This window comes from Tauraco erythrolophus, chromosome 24, assembly GCF_009769465.1.
Source record: "Tauraco erythrolophus isolate bTauEry1 chromosome 24, bTauEry1.pri, whole genome shotgun sequence".
Lineage (NCBI taxonomy): Eukaryota > Metazoa > Chordata > Aves > Musophagiformes > Musophagidae > Tauraco > Tauraco erythrolophus.
In genome coordinates, this window is record NC_141488.1 from 828,636 (window position 1) to 852,135 (window position 23,500).

Sequence of the window (23,500 nt, forward strand, 5' to 3'; positions counted from 1 at the left end):
GTGTGATAAGCTTATCTGAAGCACAGTCACCTTGAGTTTTATACAAGTTAAAAATCTAATTTTGAGATGCCACACATATACACACACACAAAAAAAAATCAGTGTTGTTTATCTTCAATTTTTAAAAATCAGCTTTGTCCCTGGCGAGCTGCTTGCTCAGTAAGGTCATACACTGAGGTGGCTCAGGCTGAGCAGGTGTAGGGTACTGGGTTTGGTTTTTGGAAACCCAAGCCTGGGGTGGTACATCGGTGTGTAGCTGTCCTCCGGGGCAAGGAGGTGGATCACAGCACCCAGGGGTGCCCAGGCTGGCGGAGGGCAGGGTGCGCTGCCCCGGGTGTGCGCCTGCCCGAGGGCTGGATCGGCTGATGGGCGGTGCTGGGCGGATTTGCCGTGTTGGAGGGGCTGTTAGGGCAAAGAGTGTGGCTGGAGCAGCTACTCCCTGGATCCTCCTGCCCAGGGCTTTGTGGCTGAAGCTGTCAGCAGCTTCGCTCAGCCCCTCGGTGCAGGAGGAGCAGCGGGCAGCTCCCTCCCCGGCTCCGCGCTCGCGGGGGTCTTGGCAGGGAGAGGCTCTGGCCGTTCTCATGGTCCAGCTGCTTTCCGTGCCCGGCCGTGAGAAGTCGTGTGGCAGCTCTGCAGGAGAACTTGGCAATTGGGTGGGTGATACAGGTTGAAAGTATGTACATCACTGTGACATACGTCCTCCGGTTTGCCAAAGTCAAACATAAATAATGTGGTAAAATTATGGTTTCGTTTACTGTGGCTGTTGCTGAAAGAGAGCATCCTGCTGCCCAGCTTGCGTGCTCTGCCTGTTCCCCAGCCTGCTGGCTCCCCCCAGCACGGAGCTGCGTGGGACAGAGCTGGTCCCACTTAGAGCAGCTTAGCAGAAAGATTGTGCTTGGGTGCCACCTTTTTTTTTTCCTTTTTCTCCTTTTTCCTTGGAAGATGGTCAGGTCCCAGATCGAGAGTGCTGTTCAGCCACACAGATGCTTTGATGGCCACAAAGGAAGCACAAGTGGGTTGCTGGAGGTAAGGAGGGGCAGGAGCTCTTCCTTCAGCAGCAGCTTGAACTGTTTGTGGGGTAGGAGGCCTTTACTGGCAAGAGCCCATCACTCCTGACTGGTCGGGGGTACCAGCTAAGTACATTGCTTTCATCTAGAAATACATGATGCTGCTTCAAGTTTTTCTGCCTGCTCCTGTGTAACAGTAATTACGAGCGCTAGGTCCTTGCCAGATGTCTTCTGCCCAAGCTGCTGTTTCTAGAGGTGTGGAGTTTCTCTAGAAGAAAGCGTGAAGACACCAGAGGTCAAGTTTTCACTTGCTGTCCAGGCAAGCAGTTGCTGCTGTGGTTCATTCATTTGCTTCCAGGTGCTACAAAATGCCTTACTCATTTGAGAAGAGAGTTTTGTTAACAAGTGCAACAACCATTCTGATGTGACTCTGAGAATCTTTCTAATTATTTAGATCCTTCTCAAAAACAAAATTAAAGAACTGCTCACAGCTTTTAAACAAAGCATGGAATGGGAAGTTACTGCTGTATGGATCAAAGTGTTATTTGAAATCTTTTTCCATACTAAAGAGTTTAGTTTGGGAATTTTCTAAGAAATTTCACAATGAAACAGTGTCAAGTAAGAAAACTGAAGGACAAGGGACAGGAGGGGACCTGTTGATACCAATTTAAAATATTCTTGCTGTTGGCCATTGTGTTCAACACTTCATAATGTTAGAATGCAGTAGTCTACCTTAAGTCTTGATTTTTCTCTGTTATTCTTACAAAAAGTAAAAAGGAAATAAGCTTTTATATTTAAAATAAAATGTATTAAAACTGTTGGAGGAAAAACTGGAATGGTGCCAGTAGTACTTGTATACTTTCTTGTGTGTGGTGTGAACAGGGTCATTTCAAAAGAAGCCGAGTTATTGAGGAGCCTTACAGTAAATTCAGTTGATTTACAGTTAAGGCAATAAAGAGAAGTAGCTTTGATTAGGGAAGGCAGTCTTGGAAAATCTCGAACCCTCAGTGACATTTTACCCTGACAAACACGATACACCCCGGCCTGTAAGACCTGTACCTGCCCTCAAATGAGGGAGAAGAAATCCTTTGTGTTTTCATGGTTAATATGAAATTATTCCGGGCTGCAGAGCATCCCCGTGCTCGGCACGTGGCGCTCTGCCGCAGGCTGGCGGCACGTGCTCGGAGTTTAAGTAGGTCTGGCAGGGGCCAGGAAGAGGGGAATAGCAGGTTTTTTAGGACACTGGAAAGTTGTTTCTGTTAACTTGTTTAATCACTTTGCATGGGGAGGGCTCCGTGATGCGGAGGTGCCTGACTGCTCCAGCTGGGATGGGAAAACAGAAAGGCATAGAGAGCTGAGCGGGGTTAATGGCCCTTTGCATTTCCACTGAGATTTACAGCAAAACTTCCATGGCCACGGAGGCAGGAGTAGAATCATAGAACCTCAGCACAGAAAGCTGCTGTACTGAATTTCTTCCAAACCACTAGGAGTTTTCCAGCATTTCTTCTAATTTCTGTAATCCGCTTAGGTTCTGCTCCGGGTGCAATACTGCACGCGTGTGCATATGGAAGAGAGCTCTGCTGGGATGGGAGGGGAAGCACCTGCTTGCTTTTGGGGCAGTTGAGATGGAGCTTGTCTGAAGAGCTTAGGGTTTGTTTCTAATAAACTGGCTCTGAGATGAAAGTGAAAGAAGAGCAATCGAATGTGTAGGTCAGACTGTTCATGAACATTGGTCAGGCACAGGGGGAAGCCGTGGAGGACACGTGCCTTATCTTTTGCCCAGCAAATTCCAAAAATTCATATGGTTGTGATGGTAATCTCTGAAATTTCCTTTTCATCTTTTTAGAATCCTGGGGGATAGCAACTGTTGTATAGTATACAAGGTCTCTGTGCTAAATGCTACCGGGTTACTCAACTTCCATAATAAAAATCATTTTATAAATTTTCATCAAACTTCTCTGTTTGAAGAGTGCAATTGAAATAATAAACTTGCTTTGTGAATTGGGCAATAAACAATACTGCATGTAAATACATTTAGGTGTACACTCTTGTCCTAATTTTTTTTTTTTGTTCGTTATATAAATGTTCTAAATTAAAACAGGTTAGATCAGGTTAGATTGAATCATGCTGTTTACTGACCTAGTAGGCCAGACTTGATCATTTAAAGTGTCTTTAGAATCGTGGTACACGTGTCTGATTGATACGTTAGCTTCTGTAGTCAGTATAAGACAAGTAAATGATGAAGAAATGTGCCACGTGCATAAAAACGTCTGTTTGTCTCTTGAAGCTTAAAGATAAATCCCTTGTTTATGAAATCTTTCCGTATATGGATTTCGTCTTTTACTTGGGAGATGTAACAGGAGTTTAGAAAGCTTGTGGGTGGAATATATGACAATTAATGTTCTCCGATAGCCTAAATGATAAGCCCCCCCAAAAGTACATAAAGCTATGACCACCTTTTTTTGACAGGCTTTGAAGACTGCTGAGGAACACGTTTTGAATCATTTAAGCATTAAAATAGTAATACCCATGGAAGAGCCACAGGACTTACCCGAACAACCAGTAAGTACATTTTGAAAGGCTTAAAATGAACATATAAAACAAATTGGTGAGCTCACAAATTCAGTGTGTAGCTATTTTAATTCATAATGGAAAATAAGAGGTGAAAAATCATTTTACTGTTAATAAAATGTGTTGTGCATTTCATTTACTATAATCGTACAGGCAATTGTACTACAAGAAATGGTTATGTGGGCTTGAACTCTGTAACGTTTCTATGTAAAATTATGCCCAGTAACTATTTGTTATGCTCAGAAACCCAGACCATTTCAAGCCTATTCTAGAGAAATTAAAATTCAGTATTTTAATGACAGAATCAGCATGCTGGTTATCACAGTGTATGTAGTCTTTAATTCTTCTTGTGCTTAAGATCTTGAGAAGATCCCATGATCCATCATCTCCAAGGGAAAGCATTTTTTTTAATTCTTAATTTAACAGTGTGGTCAACTAGGGAAACATGTCTGAAGTTTAAAAATGGTGTCCAGAAATCTTAGATACTTGTAATACTGTCTCTGTTATCAGTAACTGATAATACCGGGTCACAGAAGTTTTGAGTAGAGCGATTATTAATACAGTATGATATGAAGTTAGATTTGTGTATCTAAAACACAGTAGTGTAGGAATTAAACAAAAAAGTTTGTATTAATGTTGTATTCCCAAATTTAACGTGATACAAACTCAACAAGAAGTTGTCAAGTTACTTTGAGTTTGAAGCTTATTTTAATTTTGGAGACCTTTTCAAAAATAGAGTAATAGGAATGAGGACAGTTTGGAATTGTTGCTATTGAAAAGATTTTGATCCTTTTTTTAGTGTGAGAATTTTATGTTCTTTAGTTAACTAGTTAGAAAATACATTGTAATGTCATTTATGCAATTTTATGTCTTAGAAACAAAGCTGAATGGAATGGAAATGTAAATTTACAGTTGTTCAAAATATTGCTTGACGCAACATGCAAATTGTGTGCCTGAGTCAATATGCACAAAACATAAAACTAACCAGTGAAAGCATATAATGTGAACTTCAGATATTGTGTGGGGTTTAAAAATTAATCAACTGTGTCTGCTAGAAAAGGAAACATCTGTAATTACATCTTTATGTAATGAAAACTGCCTTTATAAAATTTTATTCTTCAGGGCATGAGAGACAGTATACAGCTAATTTTTGGTACATTAAAGCATCCTCTGTGAGCAGATTTGACTGTAATTTTCAGCTGAAGATTTTCTTCATAATTTCTTTTAAGTATCTTATGCCAGTCAGTCATTCTGAGACAGGAGACTGTATTGATCACAACTAGTAAGTGAGGTGAGATTTTGAATATAGTGGCACATTGCTGCAGGAGGAAATGAAAAAAACAATATTGCCTTTTTTTTTTTTTTTTTATAGTGGGACCATCCATGAAAACAAACATCCTAAAACAAACAAACAAACAAACCCCAAACAACCAAGCCCAAACGAAAAAAATGAAGTCAGTTTTGCAAAATCTTCTCTGCCTGGTAGCCCAGCAGTGACAAGAGACAAACTTGTTTTCTTTCCCAAATGATTTTGCTTTTCTGAATCATGGGAACAAGATTAGCATGTTTCTTCAGAAAATAATGTTTATGGCAATGTATTGATAACTGAATCCGGAAGGGAGCCTATAGAGGAGTCATCAAGCTTTGAGTTTAATGTATTTTACTTAAAAAAAAAAAAAGAAATGGGGTCATTTTCTGGCGTTGGTGTGGACTCATGGTGATAACTGCTCCAAATGTGTACAGACTAAATGGATGTTGGACCGGTCACTTACCCACGTGCGGCCGCTTGGCGTCTTAAACAGGCACATCTTTTGTACCTGTTTTTTGGACGTTTCTTCCCTTTTCAGGTCCGAATTAGAATGGAAAAGTTTCTGTGCAGTCACAGTGATAGAAGGCAGAAACAGACATGGGGAATAAGAGAGCAAAGGGAAGTTTGGGGGAGAATGATTGGAAAGTGACCCCCTGACCTTCTCATGGGGAAAAAAAAAAAAAAGATAAATTATTAATCTAGATTAGTTTTTAGAAGTAATCCTCTATAGTAATCTCTCACTTGTTGAATGTGTTGTGGATGCAGGTAGTTGATTTTTATAAGACTTTATTTAATCCTTAATGCTAGGAAATGACACAAATCTATTTATAAGGGATGGTGAATTAGTGTTGCGCTCACTGCAGGCGTTCACTGGGTTGCTCTCTGCTTGCAACAACCACTTGCATCAGACAAGAACAACAAGCTGGTCAGTGGTTTGGAGAACATGGAAAGGGCTCCAGAAAGACCCAACACTGCCAAAAATATAGAGAAGAATGATGGTCATGTGTTTGGGCTGAAGATTTTTCTTAATTGAAATTGGCAAAGGGTTTGCAATAATTCTGCGTTCCTGCCTTGTGTGCAGTCGTCCGGTCGCAGCGGCGTTGCTGCCGTCTGAGTGGCTTTGGCAGCGTTTGCTCCAGCAAGTCACCGCCTTGCTCCTTGGCTGGCTGTGAGCGGGAGGGTTTCCCTGGGTCTGCTCAGGCTTGGAAATAGTGTATGAATATCAGTCTGAGGGTTGCATTCTGTTGTAGAGCAACGTCAGGAGGAAAGCTGTGTTTCTGCTTTGATTCTGACTCTGTAAATACGACTGAACTCTGATACTGGTAGATCTGGGGCAGAAACAGTTTTCTGGCACAAAGGATAATTTGGATTTTCAGTTATAGAAATTTGTTATTTGGGAGCAGGGGTCAGCTAGAGTGTATCACTTGACTTTTTTTTTCCACCTTTTTTTTTAAAAAAAAGAAATTAACATAAGCCCCAAACTGATAGTGAAATAAAAAGATGGAGGCAGGAGCAAAGATGTACCTTACGAGACATGTCGTTCATTGTAGTGCAGCAGAGCAGCTTAGTGAGATAATGTCTGAGGTTGCTAAAGCTGAAGCTTGAATCACTGAGGGAGAGCACATCTTCTTCATTGGTTTAATTTCTTTCTTTTTTCTTATTTTTAAATAGAGTTAATTCACTTCTCCTGCCTGAAAAGTCTTCAAATTGTGTCCTGTCACTTGAGAGGAGACAAAAAACCCCTCAGTGTTTCTGCAGAGGTTTTCAGAGGGGAATACGTGTTGAAAGAAGGCGTTTGAGGAGGTTTCAGAAGCCTTTTCTAAGGCTCATGCAGGAAAGGATGAATAGGTGCCCCATGTAGGGGTTGGAGTTGGAGTGGGGTTGTGCAGGGCTCGGCTGAGAGTGCAACGTGTCATGGCAGCACTCTCGTCGTGCCCTGACCATCATCCCTAAGTTATTATTACTGGGTGCATTAAATATGTTTTATGGCATGCGACAGGAGAGAAGGGAAATGCTTTCCAAGCCCATGATAGAGTGTGGTTAAAACTGTTCCCTCCCACTTCAATTTGTAGTGTAAATTGCGGGCATTAGCGACGGGTAGAAAATGGGGTTGCCATCTCACAGAAGTGTCAAGATATTGTAAATGTTACTTCTTAGCATTAAGACATTAGGGAGAATTCCTTTTAAAAACCTGCAGAGATGGGGACTAGCCAAGGCTGCCCCGTTGAGGCAGGGACATGATAGCCTCATGGACCCCCCCCACCCAAGCAGCACAGGGGGCAGGGACTGGGGGAGTGCAGGTCAGTTCATTCCGTGCTGTTACTGCTGCTTCTTTCTTAAAGGAGAAGGAGTCCTTACACCCTTTTCCCCTGCTCCAGTGGATCCCCTACCCATGAGGAAAAATCCTCAAACTTCTCCAGCGTGAGTCCAGCCCACTGGAAACAATCCTTCCCCACAGATTGCTCCGGTGTGGGCTTTACCACAGTCTCGGGTACTTAGGGAGCTGTAGCCACTCGCTCCGGCGTGGGTCGTCACGCAGACTCCAGATGCCTTTCTGCCTCGTCGTGCACCCCAACACGACCATCCTCAGGCTCAGGCATCTTCTCCCCACGGGCTGCGAGTGGGTCTCTGCTCCACCGAGGCCGTCCTGGTTTGCAGGGGGGCCGCCTGCCATCTCACCATCAGCCGCAGGGGAAACTCGGCTCCGGCACCTCCTCCCGCTCCATCCTCACTGACCTGCTGTCGATGCGGCTGTTTCTCTCAGATCTCAGTCCTCTCCAGGTGAACTCAGCCCAGTGGGCACCCCGGGAGTGGGGTGCCCCCGAGTTCCCCAGCTGGCTCCGCCGCCGCCATTCTCCGTGGGCGGCGCCGGCCCGACGCAGGCAGCTGCCCGGCCGGGAGCCAGGGAGCGGGGGCAGCGCCCTCCTCCCTTCTCTGCTCGACCCTGGGCGAAGCACCTTTTCCGGTTCCCTTGTCCTGACTTAAATAGGGCAATTCGCAGAGGCGCCCTATTGGCTCAACCCCGAGGGGGATGGCAGTCTGATCTGGTGGCCGGAACCAGGTCTGACCCGGTTCCAAAACTGGGGAGGTCACAGGGAGCAAAGCCCCTCTCCTGCCACCAGAACCCCCACCCCCTCCACATCAAACCATGACAAAGCCAGATCTTATTGAGTACCTGACTGGAAACAGCAGCATTCCTTCTGTCAAATCTGAAATTCAAGCTGCCAACTCTAAGTTTCTTTTTATTTTTATCCTCAGTGTAGTTTTGGTCTGAAACAGTTTGCTACTTCTTTTTTGATGTGATTAATTTTTTTTGTATCTCCTTTACCTAAGAGCTCTGCAGGCGGTTTGGCACCCTGAGCGATCTGGTGCGGTGTTGGTGGCTCAGGAGCGGGTGACAGTCCCAGGGAAAAGCTGGAGCACCTGCTGTGAGACAGAAGGTCACGGAAAGGAGTTGAGGGGCACCGTGGATGGGCAGCAGCCATGCTCTGATAAGCTGGTGCCCGAGGGAGCTGAGAGAACGCTAATCTGCTGTCCCTGTGTTAACGTTGTCTTGAGGTGGGGAAGAGTGATGCAGCTCCTTTAGGCCCTGGACAGTGGGGACCAGAAGTAGCATGTATTCCCGGCCAGGCAGGAGAAGGGCTCTGGAGAAGTCTGGGAAGCTGTGGGGCCGAAGAACCGTAACAGGAGTTAATGTCAGTGCCAGTGTTCCCAGCTCTTTGCTCAGGGCGAAGTGATGAGTGCCGGTGCGATATCCGAGCTGTTGTGCTGCCATAGCCTTTGGTCATTGCCTTTGCCATTTTGTGTGAGATGAGTGCTGGTGAAGTTTGTAGTGTTCTGCTGTGAAATCCCAGAGGGAATAGCCGCTGGCAAGTCCAGTACAGAGGTGCAAACAGACTAAGCTCTAAAATACTGATAACTTCATCAGGGAGAGAAGACTGTCCTTTCAACTTTCTCCTTTCCATCCTTACTGTTTGTTTACTCCTTCCCCTCACAGCTGCATTGAGCCTTTATCTTTTTTTGGTACCTCTGCTGCTCATCTCCCACTGCCCACCAGGAATTCACCTGTGTTTTATTAATTTATTTTCTAAAAAACTTTCTGAGCATGTTTTGACCTCTTATGCTCAGATTGCATTTTCCTACCTTTTTGTTTATACTCACCTGAGAGAGACAAACTTGAATAGCATGGAGCACCTCTGCTATGGAGACAGGCTGAGAGAGTTGGGGCTGTTCAGCCTGGAGAAGAGAAGGCTCTGGGGAGACCTTCCAGCACCTTCCACTACCTAAAGGAAAAGGAAAGCGTTTCCTACAGGAAAGCTGGAGAGGGGCTTTGGACAAGGGTGTGCAGTGACAGGACGAGGGGCAATGGCTTTAAACTGAAAGAGGGGAGATTTAGGTTAGATTTAAGGAAGAAATTTTTTACAATGAGGGTGGTGAAGCACTGGACCAGGTTGGCCAGAGAAGCTGTGGCTGCCCCATCCCTGGCAGTGTTCAAGGCCAGGTTGGATGAGGCTTTGGGCAACCTGGTGTAGTGGAGGGTGTCCCTGCCCATGGCAGGGGATTGGAACTAGATGATCTTTGAGGTCCCTTCCAATTCAAACCATGCTATGATTCTAACATGGCGAAGCCTTTCTGCTAGTGGCTTTGAATATGTGGCAGCAGTCTTTCTTTGACTGCTGTACCCGAGTTGGGGGCTGTAATCCCGGGACGTGCCTTCCCGGACCCCATTCACATACATGTGCTGTGCAGGGCTGTCTGCCAAGTGCCCTGTGGGGTCTGGGGTGAAGGGTAGATGCGGCTGGGTACTGAAGCAGCGAGTTTGGCATCTAGACATGCTCTAGAAACATGGAAGGCTGTAAAACTTTCTGCTAGAAGGAGAAGGGGGAGGAAAGAAAAGCCAGTGTGTCACAGGAACATCTCGCTCGAAAGACTGCAGGCTGCAGAAACTAACCCTGTCATCCTGCTGGCGATTTCAAAAAGTGTTTGTAGCCTGCGTATGGAAAACTGAATGTGTGTTCAGGCCAGTGCTTTCCGTTCTGTAATACCCTGTACACGAACTGGATCCAGCTGGTCACCTGCAGAAACAGAATAAATGCTGTATTGTTTTTACTTAGAAATGAAAATTGGAACTCCTAAGTTATTATAGAAAAAATGTTCAAGTTCCTATCTTTATATAGTATTTAAATACTGAGGGGGGAAAAGGGAAAGGACTCGAGTTTGTGACAGTTGTGCTGAATCTATGCAGAGTAAGATTTTCTTAATATTTATGCTGTTTTATTCATTATCAGACATTTGTAGCTGTATATCCCATCACCTGTTACTTATTTAAATAACAAGGCAATTTTGCTCACACATTCAGCTTTAGCACTTGTTTTCTAATGAGGAAAAAGCTTGTTTTGAGATGAAGAGCCCGTGGTCGCAGTGGTGAGCTCTGGAGTTCAGTGCAACACTTTCTGAATTTGAACACTAATGGGAGCTCTGTGGTAACTGGTGGTGGAGGTCTGTGTGCGTGGATTCTGTCAAGGACGGCTCCCAGTAGTTGTGTCTCTGAATGGTTTTGTCTTTGCAGGTGAAAAAAGCCAAGATGCAGGAATCCAGAGAACAAAGCTTGAGGTACGTAATTTTGAATTTAATTTTAGTGTGGAACAGTTATTATCATTATAGGCTTCCATTTCAGAAGCTTACCTGTTGTTTTATTTTTCACAGAGATAGGGCAAAGATAAGTCACTTTTTGTATTTGATACAATTTTGAGATTAAGTTCCCAACAAAAAAAAAAAAAACCAACAAAACTAGCCCTTTGGTTTTAAGCTTTTATAAAAGTGGTTACAAAGAGACTTAATTGCATCATCAAACATCCTGTTTTTCACAGAATCTGATAAGACTGTCATGTACTGCACATAACATGCATTTATGCTGGTGAGACTCAGAATATGTTAATAATACTTGTGCTATGATTCTCAGCAAAACTATGTGGATAACTGTTTTGAGAAATTAAACCCTCTCAAATTGATAGCCTCTTCTGTTTAAAGCTGTTATGTTATACTATTTTAGCCTCAGTAGGTTCTTTCTGATGTATTTAGGAATTAATCACTATTATTACATATAGTGAGAATTGTGTTATTAGGGTTTATTCTGTTCCTGTTAGTAGTAGCAAATACTGTGTCAAAAGATTCGGTTTTGGAGCCTCTGATACCCAAATGTTTGTGAGGAGGAAACACTGTGTGTGCCATTCATGCAGGAGTGGATGTGGTATATTGAGGCCCTGACTGGGGACATTAATACATTTTTTTTTTCTTTTAAATTGAAGGGAATACTTTAACAGGAAACAGTGTGTGAAACTCATTACACATCTAAAACTTAGAACTCTGAGCTAATCACTGCAAGCTCCCCTTCTAGCTGGGATGAGGTGAGATGAACCATGTCCTAGGAGGATTTTTTCTCTCTGTTGGCTACGAAGGAGTGTAGGGCAGCCAGGTCTGAACATGCTGGAGCAAAAGATGTCAATTCTCCTTCAGCACATCACCCTTCTGTGGTGCAATCGCAGCCTTCCTTCAGGCACCAGTAGCCTCAAGATTTGAGTGTAAACATCCTTGTGCAGTATATAAAAATAGAATGGGAGGGAGGGATAAAATTGCATTTCTAACCTGCTTAAATATTCTGTTTAAATATTCTGGCTCCATTTTGATAAAACTATATATCATTTTAAGTTTGACCTATGGAATAGTTTAAAATAATTTGTTAGACTTATTTCTCCTTAGCCAGCATGATTTTAAGTTGATGCCAGTACTCTGGCTATGTTTGTTTTAGCTGGATTGTGGAAGTGGGGAAGGGAGGAGCTGTACCCAGTGAGGGTCATCTCTCTTGGGAGCATTAAGCATCCCTAAGAGTTGTAACCCTTCTGTGAATACAGTGTGTGCTGCTGGCCCAGCTGGTCTGGTGCTCTCGGTGGTGTAAGGCAGCCACAGTGCAAGTGAGAATTTTTCTCTGAGTCCATGAGATTTGTAAAGTTGTGAGCGATGGAGAATAAGAGATGCGGGATGAATGTGTCCCAAGAGCCACTGGAGCATGTGTTGAGGAGCAGCAGTGAGAAAGAGAGCAGAAACATGGGCTGGTAGAGTATGGTCAGAAATGTTATTTTATCTGTTATGTTTTCCACAGGAAGCAATCAGAACAAACAGCTCTCAACCTGTTTGCACACTGCATGCTGTTGGACAGCCCAGATTGACTATCTGTGCCGCAGAATCGCAGCATTTTTTTTTCCACCAAGAATAATAGTAGACAGATGCCCCGAGTCTGCGTAGAAATGTATTTTCTTGCAAAACTCAGGCTTTATTATGGAAGCCTGTTTAGCTACTAGCATTGAGAAAGATTTCTGTAAAGGTTTTCAGGGGGAAAAAGCCGGATTCTGCATTTTGATTAAGCTTCACTCCCTCTCACCAGCCAAAGGAAGGAAAATCACGTGCCATGTAACCAAACCCATGGCACTCACTAGCCAGCTCCCTCCTTACCCTGTCCCAGGAAAGCTGCACCTGCTTGTTGACTGCCTTGTTGGCTTCAGGTTTATTATTGCTAGTTCTGCAACACAGCTTCTCATGAAGTTTTGAGGCATCTGTGTGTTATTCTGATGTCCTTAGGCTGCAGTTTTACAGGGTGAAGGAGCCGATAAAACTGCTTATTGCTGCTGAGAGGGGGAGTTCTGCTTGTAGCTCTAGTGTGCACCAAGCATGGTGCTCGCTGGATCCCTCCATGACCTGAGTCTATTCAGTATCTCGGCAAAAATAACTGGACAGCTTTTGTGCTGGGTGAGCAAATGAAACTGTCTTGGAGATCCTGATGGGTGCTTGAGCTGATGCAGGGCAGCGGGAGGCCGTGCCCAGGCAGGAGGAGAGAAGGTTTGTACGTTCCGCTGCAGATGGCAGCGCCAAGCTCTGAGGTCGTCTGAGCTGTCAGTGAAACTACAGCCTTATCTTGAGACCAGTTGGTGAGTAAACATGCTGGAGATGATGGGAGTTTAATGTCTAATTAGAGCTGCAAATCTCTCTGGGGATCTCTGTGTGAAACATCAAAGAGTGCAGAGCTAGTTTCTGTTAAGAGCCAGTTTGCCTCAGTCAGGCAGGTTGAACCCATGGGTTGTGATACCCAAGAGAGTTCATAATGCTAATCATTAGCCTTCGTTTGTCCTGGCAGTCATGTGAGCAACGCAGAAGTCAGCGATCAGAAACCTGAATCTTCAAGTCTTGGTTCAAACCTTCCCATGTCTAGTGAGAGTAAGTATCTTCTGGAGTTCTTCTGCTCCCACTGTCTCTCCTTTTTAGTTCCACTGGTCTCATTACTTTGCTTCATCAAGCACAAGTTTTGTCCCCTCCTTGTAATCACAAGCCTGCCCTCACTCTCAGTTGTAGAGTGAAAGTTTGCTGTGGTGCTTACAAGGTGTTAATGCCTGATGGTAAGCACATATCTCTAACGAATATTTTTGTGTCACTGCCCCCCAACTGCCATGTCTTATCTGCCTTATACATGATTTTTCTTGATGGAAGGGATTGAGTTGATCAATAATAATGCCTATTATAAAATATGTTCTTTTTATAAATCATTATCTTTACACAGCTGGTTAAGTCTTTTGTAATAATATGCCATACAGTTAATCTTAGACTCTGAACTGTATTGAATGTCTGCAGAAATTCTTTATGAAATAGAGGGGAAACTGAGGCAGAAAAATAAGAAGGTTGCATAGTAAGTGAGAGGTGGAATGTATCCTTTCTTCTGGAAAAAGAGGACTGGAGGTTATTACGAAAGTCAGATTCCTGTATAGAATACCTTTGACTGCCCATACTCAACTTGACTGAAAATATGTAACGTGTAACTTTCCGTTGTTAACTGATTGCATCTTTACTGTTTTAAACAATGTGCTGTGATGTTGCAGTTGGAGGAGTTACCAGAAGTTTTAGCCTACAAAATCTGCTGCCTAACTGGAAAAGTAATTTACAAATTCCAGAAGTTGCATGTAGTAATATTGTGGTAGTTCTTTTTTACACCATTAGCTAATTCTTTAGATGCTATTTTAAAAATAAGAATTCTAGAAATACCATTACTCCATTACTATTCGGATGAATATTGACAGTCTTTAAAAAAACCCAAACAAACAGCATTTTTGCAGGAGGGATGTGAGAATATCCAACAAGTGTTCAATGAAAGCCTTTAGGTCCAGAAGTTCCCAGTTTGCGTTTCCTGTCGTATCTTTGTGCTACATGGGCTTCTCACCGTGAGTAGACAAATGCTGGGGACCAGCGGGAGGTGATTCAAGGAGCGTTCAGAGGCTCAGAGCATGTGGCTGATGGTTTGTATTTCTCAGCAGCTTATGCTCAGATTACATTAAGAGGAGGTTATCTAAGTAGCAGAATGCAAATTAACATTAGAGTATTAGAGTTAGGGTTGCCAGTGCAAACTGACTTGCTCCCCTTAGTGGCTGTAACTGATAAGAGAGTTAACTACATGATGATACAAGAGCAATAACGTAGGATTGCTCCAGATAGGGAAAGCCTGACTTATTGCAGCACATCACTGGCACCTGGAGCAAATCCCAAGGCAAAGTATGCTGCCATGCATGACCGTATTTCTTTTTGAAGGCCATTACTGGAGTTGTTCTAGAAGGGAGAGGGAAAGTGCAGTCGCTTGTAACGTTAGTGATGGAGGAGCCAGGCCCCTGAACCCATACAAGAGATATGCTGCTTGCCTGGATGCCCTCCTAGGCAGGGCTGGAGCTTGTGTGCTTTGCCTCCTTCCAGACTGGCTGCAGATGGATAGGCTGGATCCACAGCAGCACAGCTGTGTTTGCTAAGAATTTGGGTATGGTGCTTGTAGATCCAAACTGGTACACCCAAGTACTGTCCAGATTTACAGTCATAAAGGTCATCTAGCCTGGAGATCACCGCCGCATACTGCGGTATGGGGGTGGCATGTGCCAGAGGGGCTGCACAGTGCAAAGTTCTGTGCCAAGGGTCCTGCACATCCTTACTGTCCTGGTTTGATGGGCAACTGAATATTTATCAGGTCATCTAATTTGAATCGAGGATGTTCTTTTTAATGGCTCTTGGGTTAAGACATGCCAGCCCCACACCCCCTTCTCCACCCAAACCAGAATGCTGTAGTTAAGAACTGTCTCGTATGGGGTATACTAAAGCCATAGGTGATGCTAAGTAAGGAGATTTTTAAGATTTCCTCCTTGGATTTGCTGCCTGAGTGACTCTTTCTTACCAGTTTTAGAGTGTAATTGCTGCGGATTTAGTCAAGCAGAAAAATGGAAACGTCCCGTTAAAAATGTAACTGCCAAATTTCTTTAGAGGTCATCTGAACTCAGAGCCTTGTGCACTACAGCTCAGCCTGTTGTCACTTGAAGTGTGGCATTAAGGTTGTTGAGCTGGGAGCTGCTCCTTTTTAAAGGGAAGACGGACTGCTGGAGCCATGTTCTGGGTATAGTATGTAGAAAAGGGCAGAGGAAGAGGAAAGCTTGGCAAAACAAGCATCTGCTTTGGTCTCTGCTCTCTCTGGGGCACAGAAAGGAAGTGTTAAACTTGGTGCAGATGAAGTCTCTTTAGCATATGCAAAGTTTTGGGCAGGGCTGAAATCCAAGTTTTATTATGACGGTTGCAAAAGGTGACAGTACCAGCTGGTAAAGAGAAAGAGCCCTGTTACAAAGGGAGAAATCGTGTTGACTGAATCATCTCCCTGCTGTGAATTGGCAAGAAAAACATTTTTGTGCCATTTGAACAGTGTGTTTTTGGAGAATTTACTTTGAAACAGATATTCAAGGCACTAAAAAACCTTTTAAAATCCTATGTCTTCATTAAAATGTAGTGTGCATGCTGATATTTAATTGTCATTATTTGTTGGGTTTTGAAATTGCCTGTGTAATTATGCAAAGTACTTTTTTTTCAGTTATGACATGCACTGATTATATCTCAAGGTCATCAAGTGATTATACCTCACAAATGTATTCTGCAAAGTAAGTCAAACAATTATTACTAAATTCTATAACTCTTACTTCTTTCTGAAGTAATCTTTTTGCATCTTTATGCATTTCTATAATGCTGTAAATCACACATTTGTATCTGCTGGTAACAGATACTCTTTGTTGCAGATACTGAAGCTGATAGAAGTCAGCCTTTGGCTTCAGGGGGTGTTGTTTTATGATGACAAGAATAAATGAGTCCCTTCAAGTAATTAACAACACAATAGTCTTGTCGAGTAATGCCCATGCTATTTGAAAAATAAACAAACTGGTCATAAATGAATATAAGGGGAGTAGAACATTTTCTCACCATTCACCACATTTGGGGATCTTAATACGTCTTCCCATTGCAGCCGCGGAGGCCTTGATCCCCCGTGCCTGATTGGTAAAGTCTCTGTGTGTGTTCCAGGAGTTCTGACATATGCTGCTATATCGTAGTAGCTTTAGGATTTGGTGGTGTGAGGCATGATAAGGGAAACTAATTGCTCGTGCCTGTTGGAACGGGGAGTTTGTTCTTCCCTCACCCTGCCCTCCCAGTCTTGGAATGAGCACTGATTGGTGCTCTGGTATCACGGAGGAGAGAGTTTCCCCTGGTGTCACTGCGAGAAACAGGCAGCGTATATAAAACCAAGAGCCTGTTGGACTGGGAAACACAAGCAGGTATTACACTAAGAGCATATGTTAGTGTGTATTGTTTCTTCTTTCTAAAGCAATTTTTTAATGGTTCTTCTGGTTTGGAGGCTGAAAGATGCATAATGTAAATAGTTCTTTTTTACTTTTGTCCTTTTTTTTGCTAAGGCCATATGCACATATCCTTTCTGTACCCGTATCGGAAACAATGAGCCCTTACACTGGTCAGACTCAGTACCAAGCACTACAGCAGTCTCAGCCCTACACCATCTACCCTCAGACCACCCAAACCTACGGACTACCTCCTTTCGGTAAGAAGTGACTTTTCAAAGACTTCTCAGTGCCTGCAATTACTGTCCTATGTCTCATTAAAAAGCCAATGTTAAGCTTACCCAGGTGTGTTGGAGAGAAGAGTTTCTTGGAGAGCACATGCCTAAGTTACATTGTAGATCTGTATCTACAGTACTGATCTCTGTATGAGACTTCATATTTTAAAATATTATTTCTTACAAAGCTGTTTTTCTGGCCATTAATTTGGATGTCTCCCCATGACGCTTTGCCAGATGGTTCTTATTTTGGGATCATAATTGTCTCCAGTTGTGGTGTAGCTGTGTTTGTGCAGTTTCCTTGTAAGTGAAATTAAACAAGACCCTTCATCTCTGCTGAAGGCATTTTTCGTTTCCTTTTTGCTGGTCAGGATTAAGACTTTTTTTCTTACTTCATCTTTCACCAAATATAGATTTCATGGTAAAATGTGTCCAAGTTTACTAGGCAAATAGTTTGCTGAAGTTGCTCCAACACTTGAGCCCTCTGTTAGCCATTCCAGTTTTTTTGCAAACGATTGAAGGGTCAGAGTCCTGTTGTAACTGAGCAGCTAAGGCTCAAGGACAGGGTATGAGCTTCAGCCCGTGCTTCCTTTGTAGCGCCTGGAGGAACAGACACACTGCTGGGCTGTTGGTCTGTTCTAGAAGATAATGGCCATCTTCCTCCATGATGTATAAGGGAGTTGAGGATGAGTAGTGCAGACAGAAACATCTAACTTCTGGGTGGGTTAGCTAGTGAAAGGAACCACCTGATCTTTCCTTGTACTGGTGGAAAAAACCACGATTGACTATGCCTTGGGTGTATGAAATTTTATAACTGATTATTAAAAATTAACGTTTTAACTTCTCTTTTCATTTTTAATGTTTCCCTGCTTGATTTCATATGTAAATATTGTGTAACATTGCCAGCTCTCAGAAATATCTGGTGACAGAGACCATTTTACCCCATAGCACCCAGCTCTAGGGGAGAGCATCACCCGTCTGTGCAGGTACCCCGGGGCAGCCCCAGGTGTGCTGTCGCTGAGCTGCGCAGCTCTGAGATGGCCATGGAGTGTTGGCGGGGTTTGTCGTCGTGCTGCGTAACTGAACGAACAGACCACCTTGCAGATTCACCTGTAGTGCTAAAATCTCAGCATCTTGAAGTGTAAAAGGATGAATTTTTCCTTAGCTGAAGAACTAGATGTCTTTGAGTAAAACCAGCGACATTTATGGCTTTTGGTAGTTGCTGACAGAGCAAGGACTTTTATATGAAGTAAAAACATAAAAAAGATAACATAAAAAAAGATTTATCATGGTATTTTTGAAAGATGGTATAGAAGAGATGATACAACTAGGCTCAGTTTTATTAGACATGAGTTACATTACTAAGTAATGTGGCACAAATCATTATCTTTATTAGAAAAGTCAATATGTAAAACAAATCTACCTACCTGTTTTTTTTTTTCTTCAGATATATACACCTGGGATTCATGAAAAGGAGTTTTCTTGTGGTTGAGGGATCCTTAGGAAGAAAATGATGGTTTTGTAGTAACTGGGACACAAGGGTTTGATCAGACAGTATGTCCCAGATCTCGTTCGCACTATATTGATGCTGAGATAGGTTGTTCTGACCGATCACTTGGGTACCATAGAGTGGAAGCTTTGCGGCGTCTGTTGGGCTGTTTTATCAGCAGCTGAAGGAGCTTGAGGAGAACAGAGTCGTTTGGGTGGCTGTTGGTATTTGCCTAGTCCCTGCCAGTAGGGTTCAAGTATGACTGCCCTTTTGGAGGTTTTTAAAAACAACCACCTGTCGTGATAGTGGTCGCAGGATTTCTCGTGGGCGAGGACCGCGCTGGCTCGTCCTGGGGAGCCAGAGGCCTTTGCCTGTTGTGCTTTCTGAGCTCCCTCGTTCCTCCAGGAGAGCTCGTCCCTGGAAAGCTGAACCAGTGCGGTGAAGCCTGATGCCGTGGCCGTACCCAGGTCTTCAGTTGCCGGTGCACTTTGTCTGCTGGCTCTCTAAGCAGTCTGTTCCTTGCCTTTTTTTCTGGTTGTCGTGTTGGGTGTTGTCGTGACGGTCCGTTACCCACAAACTGTGCCCGACCCCACGCTGGGTGGCTGGAATGTGCTTCTCTTCCCGGGGTGCCTGCACTTCGATTTCAGTGTCTTGGTGCGCTGGTTTCTGCTGTATCTGAACAGTGGCTGGTGGTTTCCTTTCTTTCTTTTATTTGGTGTTTGTTGATAGTTTGTTGTGAACAGCGAACTGAGGCTGCTTTGTCTGTTCTTTGGTATTTTACTGTGTTGCTTTTTTTTTTTTAAGGTAAATATCTGTAAATATGTGGAATACTCTCTTGAAGCATTAGGCCAAGATTTTTAAAAAGGTGGTTTAGACTTATCTCTAAATTTTTGGGAGGGGAGGGAGGATGTAGGGGGTTTTGTTTGTGTTTTGTGTGGCTGTATTTGGATGTTTGTTTTTTTTTTAATTCAAAGGCTCTGGATTTTGGGGGTACTTAGCTGCTTCACTGTTATAGTCTGAATGTAACAGTAAAAATTCTTTGAAGACCTAGGAAAGAGATCAGCATTTTCGGTTGGCTTCATAGGAACTTTTGTCTATTAAACATCTTCTGAAACGTGATCAGTTACTGAAACGTCTTGGTATGGATTTTGAGATCTGTTATTAAATACCCACATTTTTAGTCTGAATTTAAGTGTTAGGAAGATGTTAAAAGTCGTATTTCCAGTGATGGAAATCATACTGGAGTGGAACCTGCTTGATCATACTGACCTTGCGTGGTGCGATGGACAGGTGGAGAGTAGAGGACTGAACATGAAGATTGCAGAGGAAATTCTGCAAATTGTTTCTGCTCACAAAACCTCTGTTGAGCAGGTGAGGACTCAGCCACCTTGGCCAGATGTTTTACCAGCATCAAAGGGCCTGTTCCAGAGGTTTGCATGACCTTCTACTGTGTATTCCTTTGTATGCCAGAAAGAAGGCATCGTGGATTATTTAACTGGAACAAAGCAGATACATTTTAAGGATGAAATTCAAGCAAGCTGACAAACACAAGCCTAGACTTGAGGTCATGATGCTGCTTGTCACCTCTACTTGTGCTGTAATACTCTTTTGGTGGTGGCTAGTGCATTATTCTGCATGGGACATACTTGTAGTCTGGAGAGATTTTGTTAAAGAAGCATTAAAATAATAGTAGTGACATACAAGCTGCATATGTGTGGCTGTAAGTTGGTGTTAGAAATGCTGTGGCTGTGATGGTTTACATTAAAAAACTGCAAGTGATGGACTATCCTGTGTGAAGCCTTTCCACATACGTACACATGTGCTGTGACGTTCTTCTGCCCCAGCGCTGGCGCCGCTCTTGGACATGGAGGGGTCTCATCCCCCTCGCCCGGCTTCCCCTCTGTCACCCGCGAGGCTGTGCTAGCTCATCAGTGCTGCCTTGCAGAGCAAGAAGCAAGGATGCGTGCCACCAGGGCAAGAGCGTGCCTTGCTCTTGGAAGGTAAAACGTGTCTATCCTAGGAGATGACAAAGAGACAGCCATGGAAAGCAGGGGCTGGAAGATGCCTTAACACACAACCTGAGTCAGCCGCTCCACTTGCACCCCACCAACCCTGTGAACACCCCCGACACGTGTGTCTGAGCTGGTGTTACACTCCTTGTGTGATAATTATCCCACAGCCTTCAGAGTTGGTTTGTGCTTCGTTGTCACAGTTATTAGGCACATCTGTGTCCTGGGACCATCTGGTTATGTTGCCGTCTGCTTCTTGTCCGTCTGTCTTGCACTGCGAGGAGCTGTTGGTTACTGTTCCTTCTGAAAACTGCTCACTTATTGGAAAACTGTGACACTCCCTTTCCAGACTGAACAAATACAACTACTCCCACTCTCCTTAGAGGATCTGTTTCTCATACATTTTTTTCTAGAGTTTCTGCAATGCATCTATAGTCTTTCTTAAATCAATCTTTCCCTTCTAGTTGCTAATTATTACCGTTCTAGAGGTTTGAAACAGGAATGAAGACTCAACTTCAGAGTCAAAGATTCAAAACCCTGGCGTGGCTGTGTCAAGTCGAGGTGAATGACTTGATTTGACTCATAGGTGACAGTTTGAGATGAAGTATGTAAATAAATCAAAGAGCCATTGCAGAATTTAATTCTGACAAAGCTGCAGCATGGAGTGAGCTGTTGGAGTGGCTGCTCTTGTCCAGCTCAATAGTGTCTCACGTCTTCTGGGTGAGAGACTCATAGCCCGTGGCTTGTCCTGCCGGAGTGGATGAAAGACTGCAGGTGGCTTTCGCAGCCTTGGTACAGTTTTTTGGGAGTTTAAGAAGGCGGATGGTCCTTCTTCTGGCCCTGAGCTTTGTGTCTAGCACCAAATGTCCTTTGTCCCTCCGCTTTGCGCAGCCCTGCTTGGTTTTAAGTAGATCTCTCAACTGATGCTGGCTTTCTAACCAGGACCAAGGAGAAATGCCTTTGGTCTGGGCTTAACTTAAACAAAAGCCTGAGGAGCCCTGAAGAACCAGCCGGAGCTGAGCTGCTGCAGTTGGTTGCTGTTTCTCCACTGTTAGTGCAGTAGACGACACCTCAACACGGTGACCTGGAACCACATTGCTTGCGTGTGCCTTGTACAGATGAGTCACAGTCACTGTGCTGGCTCTGTGCTTTGCCAGTGTGGTGACAAATGCTTTCCAGAATGGCAGGACATCTAGAAGAAACATTTAGAACTTTTTTCCTTTTTTTTTTTTTGAGCTCTGTATTTGCAGTTGTCAGTCGGTGGAGATTGCTGCCCTCGCTGTGCAATAGCTGGGGTGGTTTGCAGCGCTGCGCACCTCAGCCCAGCGTCAGAGGGATTGTCCGTTTACACCGACGTGGCAGTGAGTCATACTGACACCGACAGATTTGTAGTTGGAAGCTTTGGAAATTGGTCTTGTTGGTGCTTTTAATTTTCTCTTTTTCAGCCCGTTTTGTCAGCAGCTCTAATCCGTGCACAGCCTGACAGTCAGCATTTACTTTTGCAGAAATTAAACATTTTCCATGTGTGATTTGTAACTTGCTTTTGTGACAAGCAAAAATCTTAATCTGAGGTAGCAGCATGCTCTTTGGTCCCAGCATATTTGTTTGTAACTGGTCCAATTTATCTGATTCAGGTGCACTGTGGCCAGGTATGAAACCTGAAAGTGGTTTAATTCAGACTCCATCTACAAGTCAGCACAGTGTTCTTACCTGCACTACAGGGTTAACCACAAGCCAGCCCAGCCCAGCACATTATTCTTATTCCATTGAAGGTAACTTGGCATGGTTTTTATCTGCATCTCTCTCCACCTAATTGAGTCCAGATACCACAAATAGAGAGGCTTGCACGTTTGTTCTTGGTTTGTGCATGCTTCTTTATGCTTTGTCTCTTTTCTCTTTGTGTGTGTGTTTGGTTTTGTATTTGCTACGTACCTCTGTATGCACCAGGCTGGCTTGTTGGTGCCATGCTGATGGACTTCACAGGGTGAGGAGCAAATGGGAAGGGGAAAGGAGACTAAATGTTGTATTCTTGCATGCCTTTACTGGGAATGCTCTTGCAGCTCAAGCTCTTTCTTGGTGGTCTTTAGCTTGATGTCAAGAAATATGCTGACTGACACTGGATTTTTTTTTTTTTAATTAATTACTTCTGGAGGTAGATGGCTCTCATGTATTACACGCACACACATACACACACACTCCCCCAACGTGGTGGATCTGCTAGAAAGTTAATTTCTTAGTATAGAACTAGCCTACACATATTACAACTGCTGGAAGTGCCATATCTAAGAAGCCAGGTGCTGAATTTCACCAGCTTCCAATGCAGTTTTTAGGAGTAAGTGTTCTAGATAGCTGAATAATGGAATATTGTTGCTTATGGCAAATATGTGCAAACTGATATTTTTTTTTTTAGGGAGAATTTTTGCCATTTATGTTTGGGTGATGAATTGTGAAAACGTGTCTCTGTAGTTTTAAAAAAAGCATTTCAAAAATTCTTAATCTATTTCCTGTGTGATATTTTCATAGAATAATTCTGGGACTTCAGGGGATCTTTAGTTCAGCCTCCTGCTCAAAGAAGAGTTAACACTGAATTCAGAAACAGTTTGCTCAGGGCTTTATCCGGTTGGGTCTCAAAAACCTCTGAGGGTGGAGATTTCGCCAGTTCCTGTGCCTGACTGTCATCATGGTGAAACTTTTTTTCTTTCGTCAACTCAGAGCACCTCCTCTTCCACATTGTGACTGTTTCTCTCCTTCTCCTGCTTTGCACCGGCAAAAAGAGCCTGGCACTGTCTTCTTGATGCTCCGTGCAGGTACCAGCAGGCTGCTGTCAGATGCCCCAAAGCCATCTCTTCTCCAGGCTGGACAGTCCCACTCCCCCCAGCTGCCCCTTGCAGGGCATGTGTTCCAGCTCCCTGTTTTGGTGGCTCTTTGCCAGAACCACTGAATTTTATGAACGTATTTCTTGTGCTTGAGGCCTCAAACTGAATGCCATCTCCAAACGTGGTCTAATGAGTGCTAAGTAAAGGGGAAAAACTTTTAAAATTAGCAGTAAGTGGGTTTTAGCATATCTCCCACTGGTGGGAAGGCCATGTGCTATGTCATGCTACTCGCTCAGCGTGCATCATTGTGACAGCAAATGGCCCAGTGTAATGT

The 23,500-nt window shown here is 43.7% G+C and overlaps 1 protein-coding gene across 3 annotated transcripts in view; it reads left to right on the plus strand.

Annotated features, from left to right (window-relative positions):
* Positions 1-23,500, plus strand: part of EYA3 (EYA transcriptional coactivator and phosphatase 3) — a 65,229-nt gene that overhangs the window by 24,419 nt on the left and 17,310 nt on the right. The window contains exons 2-7 of one of the 3 annotated variants that reach the window (XM_086625951.1): positions 3,477-3,569; positions 10,457-10,500; positions 13,076-13,155; positions 15,824-15,890; positions 16,695-16,837; positions 21,985-22,122. In XM_086625951.1, coding sequence (XP_086482077.1) covers positions 3,537-3,569; positions 10,457-10,500; positions 13,076-13,155; positions 15,824-15,890; positions 16,695-16,837; positions 21,985-22,122 — 505 coding nt within the window. In that variant the 5' untranslated portion in view covers positions 3,477-3,536. Of the gene's footprint in view, positions 1-3,476; positions 3,570-10,456; positions 10,501-13,075; positions 13,156-15,823; positions 15,891-16,694; positions 16,838-21,984; positions 22,123-23,500 lie in introns of those variants that run through there. The other 2 variants (XM_086625949.1, XM_086625950.1) reach the window with 2 other exon arrangements.